General features: G+C 40.4%; 1 protein-coding gene across 11 annotated transcripts in view; it reads left to right on the top strand.

The window, feature by feature from the left end:
- CADPS (calcium dependent secretion activator) overlaps window positions 1-22,111 on the top strand; it is a 475,079-nt gene that overhangs the window by 388,341 nt on the left and 64,627 nt on the right. For 6 of the 11 annotated variants that reach the window (XM_054682049.2, XM_001174527.6, XM_009445754.4 and 3 more), the window contains 5 exons: window positions 1,902-2,048; window positions 5,352-5,507; window positions 9,439-9,586; window positions 17,343-17,417; window positions 18,306-18,389. In XM_054682049.2, coding sequence (XP_054538024.1) covers window positions 1,902-2,048; window positions 5,352-5,507; window positions 9,439-9,586; window positions 17,343-17,417; window positions 18,306-18,389 — 610 coding nt within the window. The remainder of the gene's footprint in view (window positions 1-1,901; window positions 2,049-5,351; window positions 5,508-9,438; window positions 9,587-17,342; window positions 17,418-18,305; window positions 18,390-22,111) is intronic. The other 5 variants (XM_009445771.4, XM_009445769.4, XM_516565.7 and 2 more) reach the window with 1 other exon arrangement.

Here is a 22,111-nt window from a genome sequence, read left to right as displayed (position 1 = left end):
GACTAAGAGCCACCAGGGACTGAATTCAAAGGCAAATTCCCCATTTAAACAGAGACACATAAAAGGAAAAGTTCCATTTTCCCTTCTGTTTAATAGTCATATAGTTAATCTTTTCTTGACCATTCCCACAAGAGCACCCTTTAGTTCCAAGTAGAGATGTATAATTGGCTTTCCCAAAATGTGAGGTGTAAAGGATAAATTTATGAGACACCTGTTTCCCTTACAGAAGAGAATGCCAGGTAGACAATTTTGCATTCTAGGTTTTTCAGTCTATGAGCTGGGGCTATATTGCCATTGTGAAAGAATAATCTGTTTCTAGAGGGAGACAGGTATCCAGGTGATCTTCAAGGTCCAGAATTTCTGACTTAGCAGAAGACATGTACCCACCTCCACCCCCCACCCCCTAACTTCCCCCTTCCCTAACTCCCCCACTCCCCCACTCCGCTACTCCCCTACTCCCCCACTTCCCCACCCAAGCAAACCCAGAGGCAGCTCCAGCTCTTGCAGGAGTCCTGTTAGTCAAACACAGCTTGCCCAGGGCAGAGCTGCTTTGGCAAAACTTGCTCTTCTCCTGCAAGATCCAAAAAGAGAACCTCAAGTCCTTTGCCAAAGTGCTGTCAACTTCACTTAAACAGGAAGGCTCCTCTCAGATGCAGAGTTAGGCTGGGCTCTACCGTGCCAGTGACTTTGGCTGGATGGAACACCCTTAAAATGCCACTACTGAGACACACGGTGCCAGCTTGAGGAGCCGTGTATGACACCGTCCTTCCAAAGAAATACAGTTGATTCAAGTTGGGGGTTTTGTTTTGTTTTATTTTCTCCCTCTACTTATAAAACCATCCATCTCTCTTCCATCACATCAGTTGATCCATCTTTGTCCAAAAACAAAAGGCTGGTATGAGGTAACATTTTTAACTTTTTAGTCACTTATTTTAACTTTTTACAGAAAAATACAGAGCTTGATTAATTTTCACAAATTGAACACACACCCATGTAAGCCATCACACAGATCAAAAAGTGGAACCTCCCCAGAAGTCCCTTTCATGCTTTCTCCCAGTGTCTGTCCCACTTCCAAGGGTAACTATTATGATATGAAGCCACATTTTAAATCCACTTTTGGTCAAAGAGTCTAATACAAGAGCTGAATTGGGGATTGTTTTCATTTCCTTGGTGTCTGTTTCTGTGTGTAAACATTTCTGCATTTTTGTTGAACTTAGTTTGAGAGAGAAAGTTTCTATTTTCTTTAAATGTTCTATAAAATTATTCAAATCTGATCTTTCTTCTTGATACAATTTCATTAATTTCACCATCAACTGACACCTCATTGCCCATACACCTGTCTTTAGAAGCAGCAGTTAGAAAGAGTTTGGTTTCTGTACATCACCATTAGGTGTGCCTCCAAGTGGGTGAACTTCCTACTCTATTTGGTATCTAACGTCTGATTGAGAAATATGCCTCCATCAACAGTAATTTGTTTTAAAAATAAGAAAATTGAAGTGCTCCACCATTTCTATCAATCCCAGTGACTTCACAGCAACCCCAGCCCCAGCCACACCAAGAATTCCAGGAACTTCAAGTTCTTAGCATGAGAAAAGTTCTAGACTCTTATGGCAATGGATATGGAAACCAAAGGCCCCTCCCAAAGGCATGTGATCATTGTGTATGGGTGCACTTTTAAGTCACTGTGTGGTTAATTTTTCCATTAACTTTTGTCATTTCTCTGGATACAGAGCCACACCACAGCTTCCCATCTGTAAGCTGCTTTCTGAAGTGTGTCGCTTGAGTTTTTGCTGTTGTCTTGCTGTGGACTTGGTCAATTTATTTACAATTGTCGTGTGCTTCTGCCACATCTGCATTGTCACTGTGATGGTATTTTTTCTTTCTGTCTGTTTCTTCCACAGGAGTTTAACCAGTAACCTACCCAATGTGAACCTACCCAATGTGAACCTTCCCAAAGTACCAAATCTACCAGTTAACATCCCTCTAGGCATCCCACAAATGCCTACTTTTTCGGCACCGTCATGGATGGCTGCTATATATGATGCGGAGTGTGTATTCAGTTCACATTAGATCTCATTTAAATTTAAGTGATCTTGGCATGGATATGTATTGTTTATTTCTATACATCCTATATAACAGAGATGGAGATGGATAATTAGACATATTTTGCTGATCATACAGAGACAATATTGTTTATTTCTGGCATGCATCATGTTTGTAAGATGTTTGCTATATATACAGCACTAACAATTTGTCTTACGCCCACTGAATGCTGGAGGACTATGTTTCACTTCCTGAATTCTTTTGCAAAAGGATTCTACCCTTTTTGGCAGGTGACATGACTTTAGGAGCTAGACATCCAAAAATAGTGGAGGAAACCTCTTTGGTGGGCTGGCCAGTCATCTCTGGCCTGATCTAAATCTAAGAAGGAAGCACACCTACCTAGAATCTGGGGTGTTTTCTTTAAATAAAAATAAAAAATTCCTAGAGAATGTTTAAACCATAAAGCATATTTCTGGTGTCAGCAAATGGCAGGATATAGTAACAGTATGTTCAGGGCTAAATGAAAATTTCTGAATGGATCAAGCCTTAGTCATATAAATGTTATGTAAAAAAATATATTATGTACTTTCCAAGGTCACAGTACAATATGGTGCTTTGAGAACTAGGTAATGAGAAGTTCAATAATTCTCGAAACACAAGATTCAAACAATAAATAATTAAATTTTTGGTAGCCATATCATCTGAATATAGGGCTATGCTTTATACTCATCCACATGAATGTCAGAGTTGCATGGGCCACTTCTTGAAAGCCAGCAGTCTGGGGGAGTGAGGGTTGAGAAGCCATTTCTTCTAGCTTCAAAAATGAATCTTCTCTCCTTTTTTAGTTAGCAAGAAGATCGAGCACCCCTAAAGTCTACCTCAGGGAAATTAGAGCCACGTGCATGATTTAATAAGTGAAATAAGGGTTAGCGATTCTGTACCCTTCTTTGATCCTTTTCTTAGACCACAGCTAATTACAGACCAGATAAGCTTTTTCTTGAAAGAATAAATTGGCACATTTTCAAAGGGAAGTGTTATTATCAAAGGAATAAAAAATGGTCTGAAACTGGCAGTGATGTTTTGAAATCTTAGAATCACATTCATCAAGACGGCCCTCAGCATTTTTATTTTTGCAGTAATCCGGGTGGAGGACAGACCATTAAAATGACTGCTCTAGCTGGCTCCTCCAAAGCTGCCTAATATTTCTACAACCTACAATTGCTCACAAGTTCACACTAAAATCATATGGTCAATGTGTCTGATTCTCTTTTAAAGGCAAATTACAACCTCCAAAAATTTATATCTGAAAAAAAGCTTCTAAAAAAACACAAATCATATTCATGCTAAGATGACTATATGAAAAAATTAGATTAGGTAGTATCTGTGAAAAATTTAAAAATATCAGAAAGCTTCTCTTATCTTCCTCTGTGCATGCTCTGTGACACTGTTTTTGAAAAGATATGAATCAAGACATTGTAATAAAGCAGATAATGGTCTCCGTTCAATTAATTAAGGCATGAGTGGGAACACATTTTGGTAACTGCTCAGCAATCAAAATAATCTTGGTGCTATTGCCTTAACATTAACAGTTTATCTTAAAAATAAAAAGAAAATATTCTTTTCCTCATGTCAAAACTTAATAATAAGCTCTTCAAAGAAAAAAAAACCCTACAAGAATTTTTTGAAACTCTGAAACCAGATGGGTGTCAAAATGTTGTTGTAATAAGTACCAATTATTGCATTCATATGTACTTAATGATTTAAAACATACAACCATGCAGTTCCAAAACGGGGCTTAGACTAGACAAAGTTGGGGTTTCTTTTTCCCAAGCATAGGTTGGGGCAGGGGGAAGGCTGAACTTTCACGGAGAAACAGCGCATTCCCCCACTTTTGAACAATGCTCACGGCAGTATCTGAAAAGAAGGCGTGGATTCTCAATCACCCACCAGGAAATGCCTGATTCTATATCTTTTCATAATTCCAGTTTCTTCCTTTGCCACCTTTCATTTTAAGGGCGTGTTTATATGTTACCTGCTCCTTCGTGTCAGATACGTCTACGTACTGACCTCAGACTGGTCTGTCCTTGAAAACATTACCCTGTTGGTCCAGGCCATAGGCTCCCTCTCAGCATGCTTGGGCGTGTGCCCCCTCCCCGCCCTGCAGTAGCTGTGTATGCATTTATGCACTAGCTATATTTCTCTCTGAAGCATTAATTCAATGCAGCTGGCATCCGTCACAATAGAAACACCCACTCTCATCTGTTTCTATAGACGATGTCAGAACAAGTGGTAATGCATGGTGTGTTGGACATTTTATAAATTACTGTGTTAGCATTAGTGGTATGCGAGGAAGTGGGTGGGGGGGAGGACACCCCTCAGAGCTCCAAATGGGATTGTTACAAAAAAGACAGCCAGCCAGAGAAGGGCAGGAGGATGAGAGATGGAGCATTTTTCATACACAGGCTTTTTGTAGATGCCCCAGGTAAAAGTTTCTTAGACGTCATCGTACAGAAAGGCATCAAGACCAATTTCCCCAACTGCACACAGGACTGGGTAAGATGGTGCAACGGTAAAAGAGCTCAGGTTTTGAGCCCTAAAGCAGTGACAATATCCCTTGTCCACTAACTTCCACTGTCCCGACTCACCTCATCCTGGTGAGGACCCTGCCTATGCAATGGGCTGGTCTATGAAAATTGGAACAGTAACCAAACTGAACTAGAATTTTGGAATCAAGGTATCCAGGTGTACCCCTCTTGATCTGAGTCACCCTAATTTCTTTCCAGCTCTTCAAGAGAGAAAGCAGGTCCTCGCTCACCACTTTGTTAGCACTGTCCTTTGAAAACGAAAAGTCTTGTGCAATCTCCAAGAGGTCTCCACTCTGGAGGGGAGCTGGGGAAATGCATGAAACCCTGAAGTTTAATAACTGCATGTTGCCATGTAGTTATTATCTGTTGAGACTATTTCTCCCCCTGGTTCGTGGCCTTCATCTGAATCATCACATGTGTTAATGTGGTTATTAAAAGAAGGCTGATTTTTACCATACACCATTCTCCTGGTTGTTATGGGGCAACACCTTCCCCAGACTTCTCACTGGTCTGGGGTAATTGGCTGAGCAAAGCACACTAAGTCATGTATGGTAAAACTCAAAATCTGCCGGTGGAGACTCGCCCCCGCCTCCACCGCCAACACACGTTGTTTTGTATGTTGAAGCTGCTGTTTGCCTTCTAGCCCCCAGTTGTCTCTGTGTTAGTTTTTGTAGAGCCTGAGGCCAGTGGGTGACTCTCATTTTCTAATTTTTATCCTGCCAGTAATGGGTCAGGCACCTCAGAAGATCTGTTTTGGAAACTTGACGCCCTTCAGACCTTCATTCGGGACCTGCACTGGCCTGAAGAAGAGTTTGGAAAGCACCTGGAACAACGGCTGAAGTTGATGGCAAGTGACATGATCGAATCTTGTGTCAAAAGGTAAGTATAGGTGGCTGGACAGGTTCTGCACACCCTCCCCACCATACACAGACTCAGGGAAGGGTAGATGGCTGCTCTTTCAATTGGCTGTAGTTTGAAACTAATTGGAGAAGGGGATTGCTTGTCAAAGTCAGCTGTAGTAGTGGCTGTCAACGTCTAACTTCCATTCACCTGCCCTCCATCTGTCCCAAACCCAAAATAATCTGGCTGCCAATTTTTTCATGGTTGTTGGCTTTAAGAGGAAAAGATCCCTGTCCATTCTTGTTTGTATCCCTGATATCTAGCAGTGTCTGGCACAAAATACTTAACTAGTAAGTATTTGTTAAATGTATGAATGTGTGCCTGAGTGGACAATTAGAAGGGAAAAAAAGAAGAATATGCAATTCTGGAGCTGGCGTATCCAGTACGGGTAGCAGAAATCTAATGGTTTTCTAACAATGTGGATAGGGCCTCAGCATCATCATTCACTCCATATATAAAAGATGAGCATATATGTGGGCCAACTTGTAGTTGTCTTGTTGAAAATCTAGCTGGATTTCAACAGCGGGGCATGAGACATTGAACATTACATTTTGCCTGCACATAGATTCCCTGTTTTGTCACTGTGGCTTTTAGGACTAGGTTAGAAATGCTGTACTTGAAGTTCCCAGGCAGACTGTTCTGAGAAGGTGAGGGAAAAAAATGAGGACAACATTCATCCATTCAGCAAACATCATTTGAGCTCCTCCCATATGCCAGGCACAGGGCTAAGTTCTTGGCATACAATGAAGAATGAGAGTAGTAGAATCCCTTTCCTCATGGAGTGTCTCTATATCAAATATAGAAATAAAATTCCACTGAGGGGACATCATCATCATCACTCTGTCTACCCCCAGATACACATCCAAGTTCCTTTTCTAGTTCATAACTGTTGCGTTATTTTCCTCATTCAAAAAAAAAATAGATTGCAAGCAGCACAGGCTACTCCATATCTCCAGATGTTGTGTAGCTTGGTTGATGGATCAGTTGTGGGTGATGGGGGCCGGGTTTGTCTGGAAGTTCTTTGAATTTATTATTTCATATCTTGGAAGAGGAAAGGTGAAGTAATATCATCAGAACTGGAAAGCAAAAAAGCAAAAGAACAATGCAATCTCAGGTAGGTGACCAGCATCTCAGCAGGAATTGAGAAAGGAACTATGCACTATGGAGAATCTGGGCAGGTGTTTGAGGCCACTTCCAGAAGCTTAAAGTTGTAGTGATCCAGATTTTTTAGTATTGCTCTTTTATTCTCACTCTTAGAACTGAAGGCAGGCCTACTTCTCAAACTCAAGATCAAAATATTTCCTTAGGGTCTTGAATTCCACGATCTCCTAGATAGTCTATATCAATTTTAGGAAAAGCAATGCTTTTCCAATGGCCAAACCATTCCATAAAAAAACTTTTTGCGTGATCTGTCCTAGGGGTGAAATGCATTACAGTAAAGGCTTACCAGTTCCTAAACTGTGCACATAATTGTACAGAAAGACATGCATGTCCTTCATGGAGAGGCCAGTCTGGGTAGGGAGCAAGAAACGGGAAGATGCTCAGAGAAAATTGACAGATATGAGGATGTCACAGGTGGATAGGGACTCTTATCCCTTACCATGCTGTAATCATGTCTTCACGGTTCAGACACCTAAAGAGGGTGAGCTGCACAGAGCCAGGGAGTGGATCTTGTTCATTTGGCATTCCTCACCCTCCCCAGGTCTCAGCACCATGCTTGGCACACAGTAGCTGTTAAGCAACCTTTTACTGACAGAAGTTGCTCCACTGCACATGTATGGCTGCCCTGGACACTTAAATTTCCTGATGTCCCTTTTAAATCAGCCCAAAAGCAGACAAGAGCAAAAATGGGTGGAAATATCCCCAGACCTACAGATTCAGAGGACAGAGCATGGATGAGTTTTTGAATGTTTTAATACATAGAATCTACATTACAAGAGCCTAGAACCATTGTTCTCCTTGGTAGAACAGATTCTGTATCCCTTGTTCTAGGCCAACATAGCAAGGACATTGTTTCATAGGTATAAATATGCAATGACAAAAAGTCAGTAAGGCACTCCTCATGTTTCAGTGCTCCAGAAATTTAATTCATCAATTTGACAGACATTTACAGAGCCTCTAGTCTAGTCTAAATCAGGTTACTTGTGCTGAACACAAAACAAGGCATGCTGTCTTTTGCCCTCAAGGAGTCAGTTGAGTTAAATGACCTCTCCTTTTCTGGCTTTTTGGTCCTACAGAGCCCTCTCAGTCATATTAATTTTGCATTCAGCTTCCTCTTTTCACAGCCCTGCACTCCAAGGGCTATGAACAGTTCTCCTGTGAAAACTGAAGACGATTACTTCATTGGAAGGGAGCAATTTAGCATTTCCATTTCTCAAATTGGGCCGGAACTGGCACACAAGCCTCAGAAGATCAGCACAGGGACATGTCCAACTCAGTCCTCATCAGGCCTCCTTTTCACAAAACCGGCAAATGATGTATTTTCAGCGTAGCTTAAAATGATCATCATGATTAGAAAGCTACTTGAGTGCACTGAATCTTCAGAAGCCAAGATACATTTATCTTTAACATGATCATATAATATATAGGGGTGTTTTAAGGGTTTGGGATTTTTAGGTTTTTTTTTTTTTTTTTTTTTTTCCTTAAGAACTGGGCTCCCAACCTTAGAAATTATACTTGGCTTCTCTGCATGCACTCAGGGTGTGTTAGCAAGCTGGCATCCTTTCCTGAGCTAACTAGCTGTGTGGTCCTCCTATGCACTGTTAGAAAACTGCTACAAATTCCTCTTAAAGTAATGCTTTCCTGGTGGCTGTATGATCTCCAGAACTTGGCAGTGAACAATGCCAAAAAGATGCATCAGGCAAATGGGGCCTTAATAAAGCCACTTACTAACCAGGTGCTTTTCTTTAAAGACATTTGATGATATCACCCACTTCCCTGAAACCTTTTAAAATATAACTAGGCCCCTTTTACAATGCTGATGTCAAAGATAAGATCTCCCACCTGTATTACCAGCTGGCCATGTCAGGCTAGGCTTTTTCTATGAGTTGTTAGCACATTGCTGAGATCCTAATTTGACCAATGTCAGAATTATGTTACATTCAGATTCCACCATCACACAATTCTTGAATTTGTATATGTATATTAAGCGTACATATAAAATAGTTGTATATTATGACATTTTAAATCATAAAATAATGTATTTTATTGCAAAATAATACATTGACATTGAAAACAAAACATAGTGGAAGTCCCCCAATACCACACCTCCTAATTTCACTCCCCTCCTCAAAGGTAGCCATCTTTAACAGCTTGATGTATTTCCTTTTTATGTCCTTTAACAAGCAAAATAAATTTTGTAGTCTTTAAAGCAATGTAATACACTTGCTGGATTTTAAATTTTTGTCTCTTTCAAAACCAGAAAGGGGAAAATAAAAACCCACAGCAATAAACATCATTTAGGATTTTTTTCCCCACCACGAGGTTTTGAAGATTAAAAACTGCTTTGGTTTTTGTTTGTTTGTTTTGTTTTATTAATGAAGTAATTCAAGGTAGGCAGTTGCCAATGTGAGAGAACTTACATATGCTATACTGCTATAATCGGGTTTTTGTGAATTCATTCATTCTCCTGCAATTAAGGTTCTCCATAGCATGTAAACTATAGAGAGAAATACGCCAAGCTACAGGTGTTCCGGGTACTGCCGAGAAAGGAAGGGTGTGCATGTCTGTCTCTGTGAATAGGCCTTCCTTAGTTGGGAAAGTTATTTAAAAGGGAACACATGTGAAGTCATTGTTGACTGAAACTGATTACAGCCTTCAATTTTCTTTTTCACTGACCTCTCAGAAAATATCTCCTCCACCTGCTGCCATCTGAACACTGAATTGGTCTTTTCCTACTTTGTTTTAATAGAACCAGGATTGCATTTGAAGTTAAGCTGCAAAAAACCAGTCGATCAACAGATTTTCGAGTCCCACAGTCAATATGCACCATGTTTAATGTTATGGTTGATGCCAAAGCTCAATCAACAAAACTTTGCAGCATGGAAATGGGCCAAGAGGTAAAAAAAAAAAAAAAAAATACAGATTTTTTTTCCCTCTTCATTGATCATGTAGAAGAAAACTTCACAAATTCCTTCCATCTACCCTAGTCTGCTAGTTTCAGAAATACACTCTAACATTTGTGGATTAAGCCATGGATGAGTGTTCAGTATCTGTTTGTCAAGTAGATTTCTAAGGCATGTGCTGATGAGAATGTCAGTCACTTGGAAGTGATTCTTGGCTGGAGTTGGGGTGGCCATAAAGTTCCTCTAAGCTAAATGAAGTTTGACGACCTTATTTATTAGGCTGGTGTCTCGAACAGATCTGTGTTTGCCAGAATGAAAGTCATTTTCACATTTGAAGTGCATTTTATCACTTTGAACATCTGGACAGCAAGAGAGGCCTTTCTTGCATCAAACAACTTCCAGGATGTATAATGTTAGATCACCCTGCTACCCAATCCCCAGCCAGCAGGTTCTGAATTTCCAAAAGAAAAAGAAAAAAAAAAATTGCAGACTTTCAATTTTCCTTAGACTGAATTGATCATGAATCTTTCCTGACCAAAAGTTTAGTCCTTTGCTAAGTTTGCAATTCCAAAGCAGTATTTAAAATGTAAAGGAGAAGGAAACAGCGACTTGGGCTTGATTAAAGACTATCATGATCATTTTTCTCTGATGGCCTTAAGCCAGCTAGATATTCATATACCAATTTAGAATTAATTCAGAAGCATTTCTGGCAACTCTATGTTGTTGCCAATTGGCATAAATTGCTCCTAAATCAGATCTTTCGATACCAGCCTTACATGTTCAGAATTTTTACTAAATTATATTTGCTCCTTATTCGTTATTTATTTTCTCTTTCAGCACCTTCCATTTTTAAATGTGGGTTGGTGGTATTCTCTTCCTGGCAAGATCATCTTCAACCTTGTTTCCCCTACAAGTCAGCTTCCTCAGCCCCCACCCCCACCCTGGTTAACTCTGTTCCTGACTAATTTTCTTGTCGAGGACCTTTTCCTGGGGATTAAGTTCTAAGCACTGGAGTCAAATTCAGGGTGCCCTTGGTTCTCTGTCCCAGCATCATGTGCTCATATGAATGATCTGGGGCAGTGGTTCTCATGTTTCAGTGTACGTTAAACTCACCCAGAGAGCATCTGAACACCCAGATCATTGAGTCTCACCCAAGAATTTCAGATAGGTCTGCGGTGTGGTCTAAGGATTGGCATTTCTGACAAGTTCCGTGGCAATGCTAATGCTGCTGGCTGTTCCAGAGACCACACTATGAGAACCACAGATCTGGATACTCAGTATGTAAACCTGACTTCAGGGGAAGGACTCAGGTAGGAAGGATAGCCCCCCTTGGGGAAGACCTGGGTTCGGTGTTCAGAAACCTAGATTCTTCCCCTGGCTGAGCTGAAAGCTGGAGTTTGACAAATCACTCAGCTTCTTTGGGCCTCAGTTTCCTCATCTGTAAAATGGTAGCACTATTCTAGTTTTATTCAGGCTGTTTTTAGTGGCACAATCTGTTTTTCAAAGCAAATCAAGAAGGCCAGCATGTGACACAAATAAAAGTACAGCTGCTCTGGATGGAGAGGGGAGGAGGGGGCCTAGAGTCCAAGCTGCCAGGTGGCCCTCTGCTCTGCACCTCTTCACTGCCCACCACCCACCTAAGCTGCTCTGGAATATTTAAACAACCTCTTAGGCTTCATCAAGCCCACTTTAAAGGCCCTGTTTTTGGTGATCTCAAAAGTTCATTGAGATCCCTTTGACTTCATATTTTCCAGAATCCTGTTCCTCCTTAATTTTTCTCCCCTTGGAGCTACTGTTTTTAAAATTGAGATATAATTCACATACCCATAAAATTCAGCAGTTTAACATGTACAATTTTGTAGTTTTAGTGTATTCACAAAGTTATGCAGTCATCACCACGGTCAATTTTAGGACATTTTTATCACCTGAAAAACTGAGTACCCATTAATTCTCACTCCCCTCCCTTCCTCACAGCCCTAGGTAATCACCAAAATACTTTCTATCTCTAAGGATTTACCTATTCTGAACATTTCATATAAACAAAATCATACAATATGTGGCCGTTTGTGTCTGGCTTCTTTCACTCAGCACAGTGTTTTCAAGATTTATCCATGCTGTAGCATGTATTGTTCGCTCCTTTTTATGTATTTATTGACCATTGTATATTTTCTTTAAAGAAATGCCTATTCAAAATCTTTTGCCCATTTAAAAAATTGGGTTATTTGTCTTTTTATTATTGAGTTGTAAGAGTTCTTTATATGTTCTGGATACTTGACCATTATCATATATACGATTTGCAACTATTTCCTCCCATTCTGTGGGTTTTCTTTTTCATCTTCTCGATGGGATCCTTTAAAACATAACAGGTTTCTTTTAAATTAAATGCAGTGCAGTTGACCTATTTCCCCTTAAATCTTCTTGAGATGTACATTTTAACTGAGTTTTCTAAGGATGGTGCTAGGCCAGGGTGCAGAAGGGTTGATACAACAGGACTGGTCTTGCCTTCTCCTCAGCAGCTTTTGCAGTCCCTCCCCAGCTTGATTCAATGACGGCCATGTTTCAAAAGCTCCCACATACCTGGTCAGATGGTTAAACAGTTCTTCCAAACAAGCCAAGTCACTTTGATCTGGGCTGTTTTGCTTTTGAGCTGGGGGTTTAGGGAGAGTGGTGGGAGCGTGGGAGTTGCTGTCACAAACTTCACTGAGAATATAAAAAAAGGTATGGAGCCATTTCTCAGGGGAAAAAAATACTTTCACATATTATTACTCTACAATTTCAGAGGACCTGGGGACCTCCTTGACCAAACCATAGACCCCAGTTGGAGACAGAGGATGAGAAAGACCAAGTTGACTTTTATCACAATGGCGGACCCTTCTTTTCTCTTTACCACTAATCGCTTCTGGGCCAAGGTAGAATGACCTTAGCTTGACCTGGGAGTCTGGTTTTATAGAAGAATAAGTTGCCTTTTGGTTTAATCATGACATCGTATGGACTCCATACCTTAGCTGCCAAACGATGTGTCATCATTTGCTGAATGAAGAACATAGCATGCAACACACAACCTTTGGGAAGTATGTGGTTTGTTAAAATTGGGTATTAAATAAAGTCCCCTAATTCTGGATATAAAATCAGAAAGTTGTCTTGGACTTGCAGTAACATTTTTGACATGAAACAGCAGTGTCTATTTCTTTCTAGACATTGTTCTATTTGATAAAGTAGAAAAGACTACCCATACTCTCCCCATGTGACTCAACATAATTTTTTTAATGAAAACAAATAACCGAGGCTTGTAAACATTTCTTGTTTCTCCCAAAATAGCGCGCACACACACACACATCTAGACTGAATATCTTTATTAAGGGCCCATCCAATAATGCATCCTAGTCTATGATTCTTATTGTAAGACTGTTGGTTTTTTTCCCAAGCCATCTTAGAGAGATCTATCATGACATTTTTCCTTAGTATAATTGAATCTGAGACACTTAAATGACCAGCTGCGGGAAATGAGGCTTCTTTGAATGCCAAGTGGCTGAGAACAGGTGAGAATAAAGCTAGCTTGACTTAATTGTCTGTAAATATGTACTTCTTCTAAGTGGTCTAGCACAGTGGCTGTAACCTTAATCAGAACTTCAATGGAAAGTCATATGGAAATGTTTCCTCCTTGATTTTTCTCACTTTGTAGAATGGGAATATTCATCTCCAAAGTAAAGCTGAGTTGCTAAAATGAGATTTAACAAGAATATCTGGAAACATCCTGGAACTGGGATAAGAATAGATGAAAGTCCAATGTTTTTATGTAGTTTGTATTTCTGAGTGTGGGATATGAAGCCCATATTATAGACCTAGCTACTAATACCAGCCTCCACCTGGGTCCCAACTCCCTCAACCTGCTTTAGATTAGATACTGGCCAGGTGATGAAATCTCCATTTTTAAGATCGCATCCTGGATTTCATCATTGGGTAATATCACATGTAAAGACAGCTGCTGAAACATTTGTTAAGCATAGTTTTCCATCTTAAATATTTATTTTTTTCATTAAAATTTGTGAAGTACCAATAGAAGGGAAATTGTGTATTAAATAGTTTCTCACTTGGTCTAGTGTGTTTTCATCTCATTTCCAAGGTCAGATGGTCTTAACAGAAAGACAACATACACACAATCTGTTCTATGACAAGGCAAAACGTGTAGCACAGGAAGTCAAGTGGAATGATTTTCACACAGTAATTGTGAATTTGCAACTCAGCCCATCAGAAGCAAAAGTGAACTGACCAAACTTTCCAGGCCATTGAATATTAGTAGTTCCCTCAGGATATAATTTTGGAGTATAGGGCAAGTTAATCCAAGAAGGCCAGTAGAGGCCGGACGTGGTGGCTCATATCTGTAATCCCAGCACTTTGGGAGGCCAAGGTGGGCGGATCACGAGGTCAAGAGATCGAGACCACCTTGGCCAACGTGGTGAAACCCTGTTTCTACTAAAAATACAAAAAAATGAGCTGGGCGTGGTGGCGCACACCTGTAGTCCTAGCTACTCGGGAGGCTGAGGCAGGAGAATCGCTTGAACCCAGCAGGCGGAGGTTGCGGTGAGCCGAGTGCTGCTGCACTCCAGCCTGGCGACAGAGCAAGACTCCATCTCAAAAAAAAAAAAGGCCAGCAGAGAGGACTGGAAAATGGGAAAATGGTAAAGCTCCCTCTTTGTACCGTATCTGGATAGTCGATCAGACTGCAAGGCATTTTATAACAAAATTGTCTAGTAGGAATGTTTGTTAATTAAAAGTTGCCCCAGTGATATATATATACCCCTTCGTGGAGCTTCACATCTGCACAGAACAATATATCTCCCAAGAAAGATCAAGGAGTGAAAGCAGAGTACTCACTATTACTCCAGAAAGCAAGTTAATCCAATAAGTCTCATATATCAGGGAAAACTGGCAAAAGGGATTCACGTATTCTGTAATTACTTGAATAGGAATAGGGGCTGCTTTGATATTTACCTCTTTGCTACATGATAAACAGAGTAATTATTACCCTGCTCTGCTATCTTCCACAAAGAAGATTATATTTAAATTGAGGCATAATTTACATACAACAAAATATAGAGATTTTAGGTGAGTTTAGAGAAATGTATATACACATGCAACCACTATGTTAATCTATTAATAATAGTAGTAGTAGTAATACTGCCACATAGCACTTCTCAGTTTCTAAACCACGTTTCCATGCATTGTTTCATTATTTGGTTAAGTGAATATGATGTCTATATTCACAAGTTATAATTCTAGCCCCACTGCAAAAATGAGGAAATAGATCAACAGAGATTGACATGATAAAGTTTCCCCTGGATGGGAGAGACAGAATAATCATATCAAAATACTTTGTTTTATAAGCAGAAAAAAAGAAACATTCATTATAACAGAAAAGGAATGGAGATGATCAAATGTGTATGGAGTGAAAGGGAGAGATAGTGGGACTGCCTGGAGAAAAATTAAGGCGAAGTTTGGCATGGAAGAATTGAAATGGGAAGAGGTTCCCATAAACCATCATATTTCCATAAGCCACGATGTCTCAACCATGTCTCCTTATGAAAGGGTTTGAGGTTCCTAGCTCCTGAAGAGAAAGCTTGTTTCTCTTGGGAGAAAGAATGACATCATTAACTCCACAGAGTAAGACCCTAAATCTTTGTTGGCGTGTGGAGAACAATTACTCTAGTCTCTTTGCCACTTCAGCCCAGTTTTTCAAGAGAGTGTTTTGTTTCTCAATGATGTTCTTCTTTGCTTGGTATATTTCATATTATTTTGCACACAGCTAGCTTTTCTGATTTAGTTTACTCCCATAATTAATAAATGTGAATCATTTATAGCAATGCAAAGAAAACCTAGACGAGTGAGGCAGTCATATGAGGAGGAAAAGTAAGCATGTGATTCTGGATCTTATCTCAAGACCTAAAAATGAATTTGGAGCCCTGTCAATTTTCCTGAATTCTTTTGCTCTGACATCTTTCTTTGTGTTTCTAGCAAAGAATTCTGCAGATAAATTTTTTGCATTTAGCTTCAGGTTTATGCCACTTAGGAGTAAATTCGTTTTTGAATCTAGCAGTGTAGCCAACATGGGTTCTGATTCAACGGGACTACAACATACAAGCCATTAGCTGTATTGTTTTTCCTCTAATCAATTAAAATGAAACTGGAGGAGATGACTAAGGAATAAGACTGTCTCTCTCTACCCTTATCTAATACTTGATGAACTTGAACAACTAACAATATTTGAGTCACGATGACAGTTGACAAAATATTTTCACATCTAGACTCTCACTTGATCTCCCAAACAGAGACTTATGAGTCTGAAGGCATGACTACAGGAAAGGACTCGGGCACTGGTTTTTAAAATAATAATACTAGCATAGACCCGCTAAAAATCTTTATACAGGGTTGGCTTTGTTCCCGTTCCAAAATCAGAGTTTCATACTGGTTTCTCCCTTCTTATTGGTCCAGGATGATAGTATTATTATCTCTTTTGTTTGTTTTTTACAGATAAGGAAACTGAGTTAAATTTTCATAGGTAACATGACTTCCCAACTTTGCACTGGGGCTTTATCCAGGTCTTCCAATTACAAACAAACCTCGCCTATGATTCTAAATGGATTTACCTAATTCACATCCCTTTCCTCACTCTCAATAATTCTGATTGCCAGTTATCAGAATATTAAACCACATTACTATGCCTTATTTCCATATGTTTACATAGACTTTTGAATATTTTATTTAATTTTTATTTTCTCATGTGTCCTTTTGTCCTAATTTTTATTTGCACTGTTCCTTTTTTTTCTGTTCCTAATTAATCATCCTTCTGAAAGTTTGCTAAAATGTGGGTAAGTGCATTTTCCTTTTCAAATAACAATGTCTTGCATTGTTATTTTTTGTTAGGGAAATATGGGATAATTCAAATGGATACTAAAATGATCTAATAAATGTCAAGGAGCTGGCATATAATATTTTGTGTTAAAATCACTTTTCCTTTTTCCCTGGCATTTACAGCAGATTTTTATTTGTGTGGGGGTTTGTTTTCACATTACTATTTAAATGTAATTGACAGGCACAGTTAGAGAAATTTAAAAACTTAGCAGTGGTCTCAGTGTAGGCTCTCATACTGGGTCTGTTTATCCATGTATGGAGGAAATGAGTGGCTTGCCACAAGAGTTCAGAAAGAGACACTTTGCCTTTATACTGAGTCAAGACTTGGAGACAAAATGAGGAGTTCTGAGGTATTAACCCAAAGAACCTGAGGGTTTCAGAACAGTTTTTGCAAAATTAGTCACAGTGTCTTCATCAAATTCCCTTTGGAAAGGGAATCTACTACCTAAGCCACAACCCCCAGCAGTTTTCCAAAGATAATTTTTAATCTCCTGTGTTAAATTATTACAGTATCCTGCTTTGTAAGATCCAAATCAACACACTGCTGGGTCATTAAGTCATTCATGTGTGCTATTTGTAAAAGTGTTTAAGTGTCTACACACATTAGAAGCATCGAAAGCCTTGAGTGAGGAACAATGAACTTGGTAATATTTTTAAGAGCTTCAGATCTCTCTCTATCAAAGAACTGGAGTCAGGATCTTATAAATATTTCTGGGACTAAGGAAATAAACGGGGTCCGCAGGCCAGGCTTTATTTATAAATTAAGTTGTCTAAAAATTACTGACGGATGCAATGCCATCACCTCCCAAACATGCTAATATTTGTCTTTCTGTGTTCTTAGCATCAATACCATTCAAAAATAGACGAACTAATTGAAGAAACTGTTAAAGAAATGATAACACTCTTGGTTGCAAAGGTAACCTCCAGCTTCAGGTGAAATGTTTCATTGTGAACACTGCTTTGTTATGTCTCCATTTCCATTAAAATGTAACACGTTAAAAAGTTGAGCTGGATACTTGTGTCTCTCAGGAAACAAGATTGTACATCACCCAGCCTCAGCTCGAAATGATTTTCCGATGATCTCGAGCCATGTGAAGATAAATTGATGAAGTGGCATATGTTAACTTAATAAGAATTTGTCCCCAAACGTTGCGCTAGGTTATATGAGAAATGTTTGTTTTGTTTTTCAGCTCTGACAAAGTTAGATTTTTAAATACAGAAAGTTAAACGGTAATAAGGAATTCTGCCATCATGAAAACCCCTTTTCCTCTAGTTTCACATGCAGTGAGAGTCATAATAAAACATAAAAGTCAGATAAAGCTATTTCAGTCACCCTCATGAATTATAGAATTTTAACTAAGTAATGCTGAATGGGAAGACATTTATATTTGCCAGTGCTAAACTTCTGTTTCCCCCAAATTACTGATAAAATACAAATAAAAATAGATTGGATTAAATGTAGTGCTAATATGTAACGTAGAAACTGCTTTGCGCAGTTTTGGATTTTAAAAAGTGCATTTAATATTATCGCATGCTATATGCAACTCAATAATATTTTGTCACTTTGCACTTCTGTAACACTCTATATTTGCAATCACATAATAATGAAGAGAAAGCCGGATAAGTCAAATATTTCTATGTAAAGGCAGTCTATTCCTTTCTCCGAAGGCGGGAATCAAATAATAGACTGCAGAAATGAACGGAGGGCTCGATCCCAGCCTTTATGTGGTTGGGAAATGATGTGCTTTATGGTGAACAATTATAGTTTGAAATAACATTTTTTTCTTTTTTGCTGTTTTTCTAGTTCGTTACTATCTTGGAAGGAGTGCTGGCAAAATTATCCAGATATGACGAAGGGACTTTGTTTTCCTCTTTTCTGTCATTTACCGTAAGTAAAGAGCTTCTTTATTTCCTGGCTTTTGTTTTAATTTTTGGTTTCGGCTTGGGAGAGGAGTTATGTTGTGTCATTTTGTTTTGGGATGGGTGTGTGTGTTAATTATAGTCAACTATTGTATAATATTAACACTATGTGAAAAGCCAAACATTTAATAACAGCAGGTAATCCAACATCATTTCTATTTCATTTGTAAATGTACAATATGTGTGTATTTTTATGAACACACACACACATTTCTATATGTATGCATCCAGAGATTTGCCTACCTAAGCCCACCTTAGCTAGCTCTGGCAAATGACTTAATGTGGGCCACCATTTCCTCATCTGTAAATAAGAAAAATTAATTTTAGAGTTTTAAATGAAGACCTGCACTCAGTCCTGGAAATATGTTTTATATGGTCCTCACTGTGTCAAGTACGTTCTTCTTAACTGAATTGCCTACATTTAAAAATCAGGAGAATTCACAGAAAATTCTGTATTTCTGGGGGTGCCTGCATAGCATGCTAGGTGCACAGCAACTCTGCTGGAGCTGTGTCTTGGGGGTCTTAGACTGGACATGTGTTTGCAGTTTGCTGTAACCCCCTCCTGGCTGTTTCACTCATTCACATACCTACCTGGGCTTAGGAGCCATTTAAGTTTACAACTTCTGGGACATATGATCTAATTATTTGCAAATTCCAAGAGGCCCTGATTCTGTGCCAGAATTAGGCAAGGCCATAGAAATGAGGTAGCTAAGTCTGGGCAGAAACCAGCCTTATTTTCTATGGATAAATGATCAATGGAGATAGTTGCTATAAATGGACTGCTTCGGGGGCCCAGTTCTCCCACTCTTCCTGATGCTAGGCAGACACCACAGCTGCATGCTTCCCTGCCATTTCTGACAGCAGGTTCCTGCTGGCTCTGAGACTATCTGTTTTCCTCTGACAACACCATAGGAAAGGGAATCAATTTAGGACCCACTGCCTGTGGGTCTTTAAAACAGCCTCACTGTATGAAGAATGTCCCAGATAGTGACTGAATGCCAAGACAAGGCCCAGCACAGGGTAGTGGATGGCACATTATTGTCCTTGGAATCCAACAGATCCAGGCTCAAATCCCATTGCCAATGTTAACAGCTGTCTGATCTTAAGCAAATGTCCCATCCCCTCAGAACCTCAGTTTTCTCATTTGTAAGGGAGTGCAGGGCAGATAATATGTTCCCTAATGAGCTATCATGAAAATAATAACGTAGGCAAAAGAGCTTAGCATAGGCCTAGCTCATAATAGAGTTCAATAAATGGCAACTATTATTTTTACAAAGTAACTAATATGATTATTGTAAAATGCAGACATACACGCACACAACTTCTTTCCAAATATACCCTACTTTGATCTTTCCCCAACCCATACATTAATCTTCCTGGGAACTAAGGGAAATATAAACAGAACATTTAAAACAGTTTCTTCTGATATGCAGTTCTGACCTTCCCAGGTACGAGGATTGAATTCAATCCCAGAGGTGCAATGGCCCCTATCCCTGGAGCTTATTGGCAAAGGTGAGGTGGGAAGGGGATAATGACAGTAGGAATTCCATCCAATTTCACTTATGGAACATTCCTATAATGTGTCACAGCTGAAAGGAAACCTATCCAACCCACTCCTTTGACAAAGCAATGAAGGCCCAGAGAGGGGAGTGATTTGTCTGAGGTCACACAGCAATGGGCAGAGTGGGGACAGGAACCAATGTGTCCTGCCAGCTTTCCCCCACCACTGAACGGCTTCCTGGAGAGAGTGGGATTCAGCTGGCAATTGCCTGGCACTGGAAGGCAGATGGGCAAATGAGTGGGGAAGATTCATAAAGAAGGATTCAGGGCACATGAGTGGGAAATATTAGACAATGTTTCATTCCTCAGTGAAGTCCTGGAAATGGTGAAAAGAAACAGAATTCAATGCAACATTTCTGGAAAATGTTTCCCTGACACCCGTAGAAGACATTGCTTTCTTTGTGTCTTCACTTTGAGCAACTGTTTTTGTTGCATTGGACTTGAACCTGTGAAACTCAGGAAAGCTCCTCTACTCTTTACTGAGCAGAATTCAATCCACCAAGGGCCCCACCCTAATTACTGGCCTACCAAGAGGACTATGGGAAGGTGGTCCAGGGGCAGCGATATCAAGAACAGGGCACCAGAGAGTCTCACAGTAAGATTAGAAACAGGACACCCAGAGCATCCTATGCGGAAGTGTTCAAACTGAAATTCCCATCCTCTCATCTCCCTTTTCAGAGACATTTTGCAGCCTCACAGCATGCCTAGCAAAGGCAGTGTAATGCAGAACACTTCGGTGCCTGTTGCTGGGCCTGTAACTTCCCTCCTTAGTGACACTTCTCCCACACACTTGGCCACCCCAGGCCAAAAGCACCCACTTATCATTTGCAGCCCGTGTTCTCATCTCCTGCCAGTATTCCAGTATTAGAGAAAGTGAACTGTGTTTAGAGGTGGCAGGAATATCTCCACACATGGATTCTGAGTTCCTGCCCAAATTCCAAATGGCCTTTGATGGCTTCCTTCAGCCCAATTGTGTTAATTCCCCAGGAGTGGAGTGGAAGTAAAAGGGATGAGCAGAGGCAGCAGGTATTGTGCAAAGAGCTTGAAACCTGTGAAAGAACCAGCTGTGCGTCCTAGGACCCTGTGCAGAGGCACAGAGATAGTGCCGACGCTCTGGCATGAGTTTCTTAACTCCACTCCCATTTCTGATTCAATTCCTCAAGTATTACTGTGCACTTACCACGTCCCCACCTCAGCAGGGCTGCCAAGGATGAGCCATGTGCTCTGCCCCCCAGAAAGCTGACGAGTATCGACAAATATGCCACCCTTTCCCCCTCTTTCTCCCGCTGAGCGCCTCCTTTCCTGGGTGGGCTTGTTTCATGGTCCAAGCCAGACATTTTGGAAAACGTCTGCAGTGGCACGGAGCAGGCAGGAATATTTATTTCTCGTCTCCATCTGCATTGCTTCCTCTCTTGGAGAGGAGCTGGGGGGAGGAGGGAGGATGAGATGTGGCTTCTTCGTGCCAGCCCGAGAGGCGCCCAAGCGCACCCTCCTCTCCTCCCTCACCAGCTTCAGCAGCAGTAGCAGCCTGGGATTTATGGAGGCAGGCGCCTTTCGAACTTTTGAAAGATCAGCCCAGTTGGAAGACGCAATTAGCAACTATCTGCCCATTTCCCTTGACTACAAGATGTGCTTTTGCGTGGGATGCCTGTTTGGAAGGGTCCCTGTCTTGTGGGTAGCCACTCGCTGTTCTTTTAGGAGGCCAAGAAGAGGGCAAGCAGGTACCCAGCTTCCTCCCACAGAAAGTGACAATGCTTTTCTCTGTCCTCTGCAAGTGTTAACAAATATGCTGGTTCTGGAATTCATTCATTCATTTACTCAACTTCCATTTACTGAGCACCTATGTGTCATGTTCTGTGCTAGGTGCTAGGGACACAGCAACGAGCTAGAAAGGTGTGTTCTCGGCCCTTTTGGGAGCTTACATTTAGTAAAGGAGACAGGCAATTAAAAACGAAAGAAAATTATCCGGTGGGAGAAGCATTTCCACAGGACATAAACTGGAGAGCAAGAGAAAGTGGGGAGGTGATATTACTTTAGTCAGGATGCTCAGGCAAGGTCTCTCTGCAGAGGACATGAGCGACTTGAGCTCTCAAGCTTGAAGGAGTCAGCGGTGGATACAGAAGAGGGGAG

The sequence above is a fragment of the Pan troglodytes genome, chromosome 2, assembly GCF_028858775.2.
Source record: "Pan troglodytes isolate AG18354 chromosome 2, NHGRI_mPanTro3-v2.0_pri, whole genome shotgun sequence".
Lineage (NCBI taxonomy): Eukaryota > Metazoa > Chordata > Mammalia > Primates > Hominidae > Pan > Pan troglodytes.
Note: the sequence above shows the minus strand (reverse complement) of the source record. Positions and strands in the feature narration are given on the sequence as shown.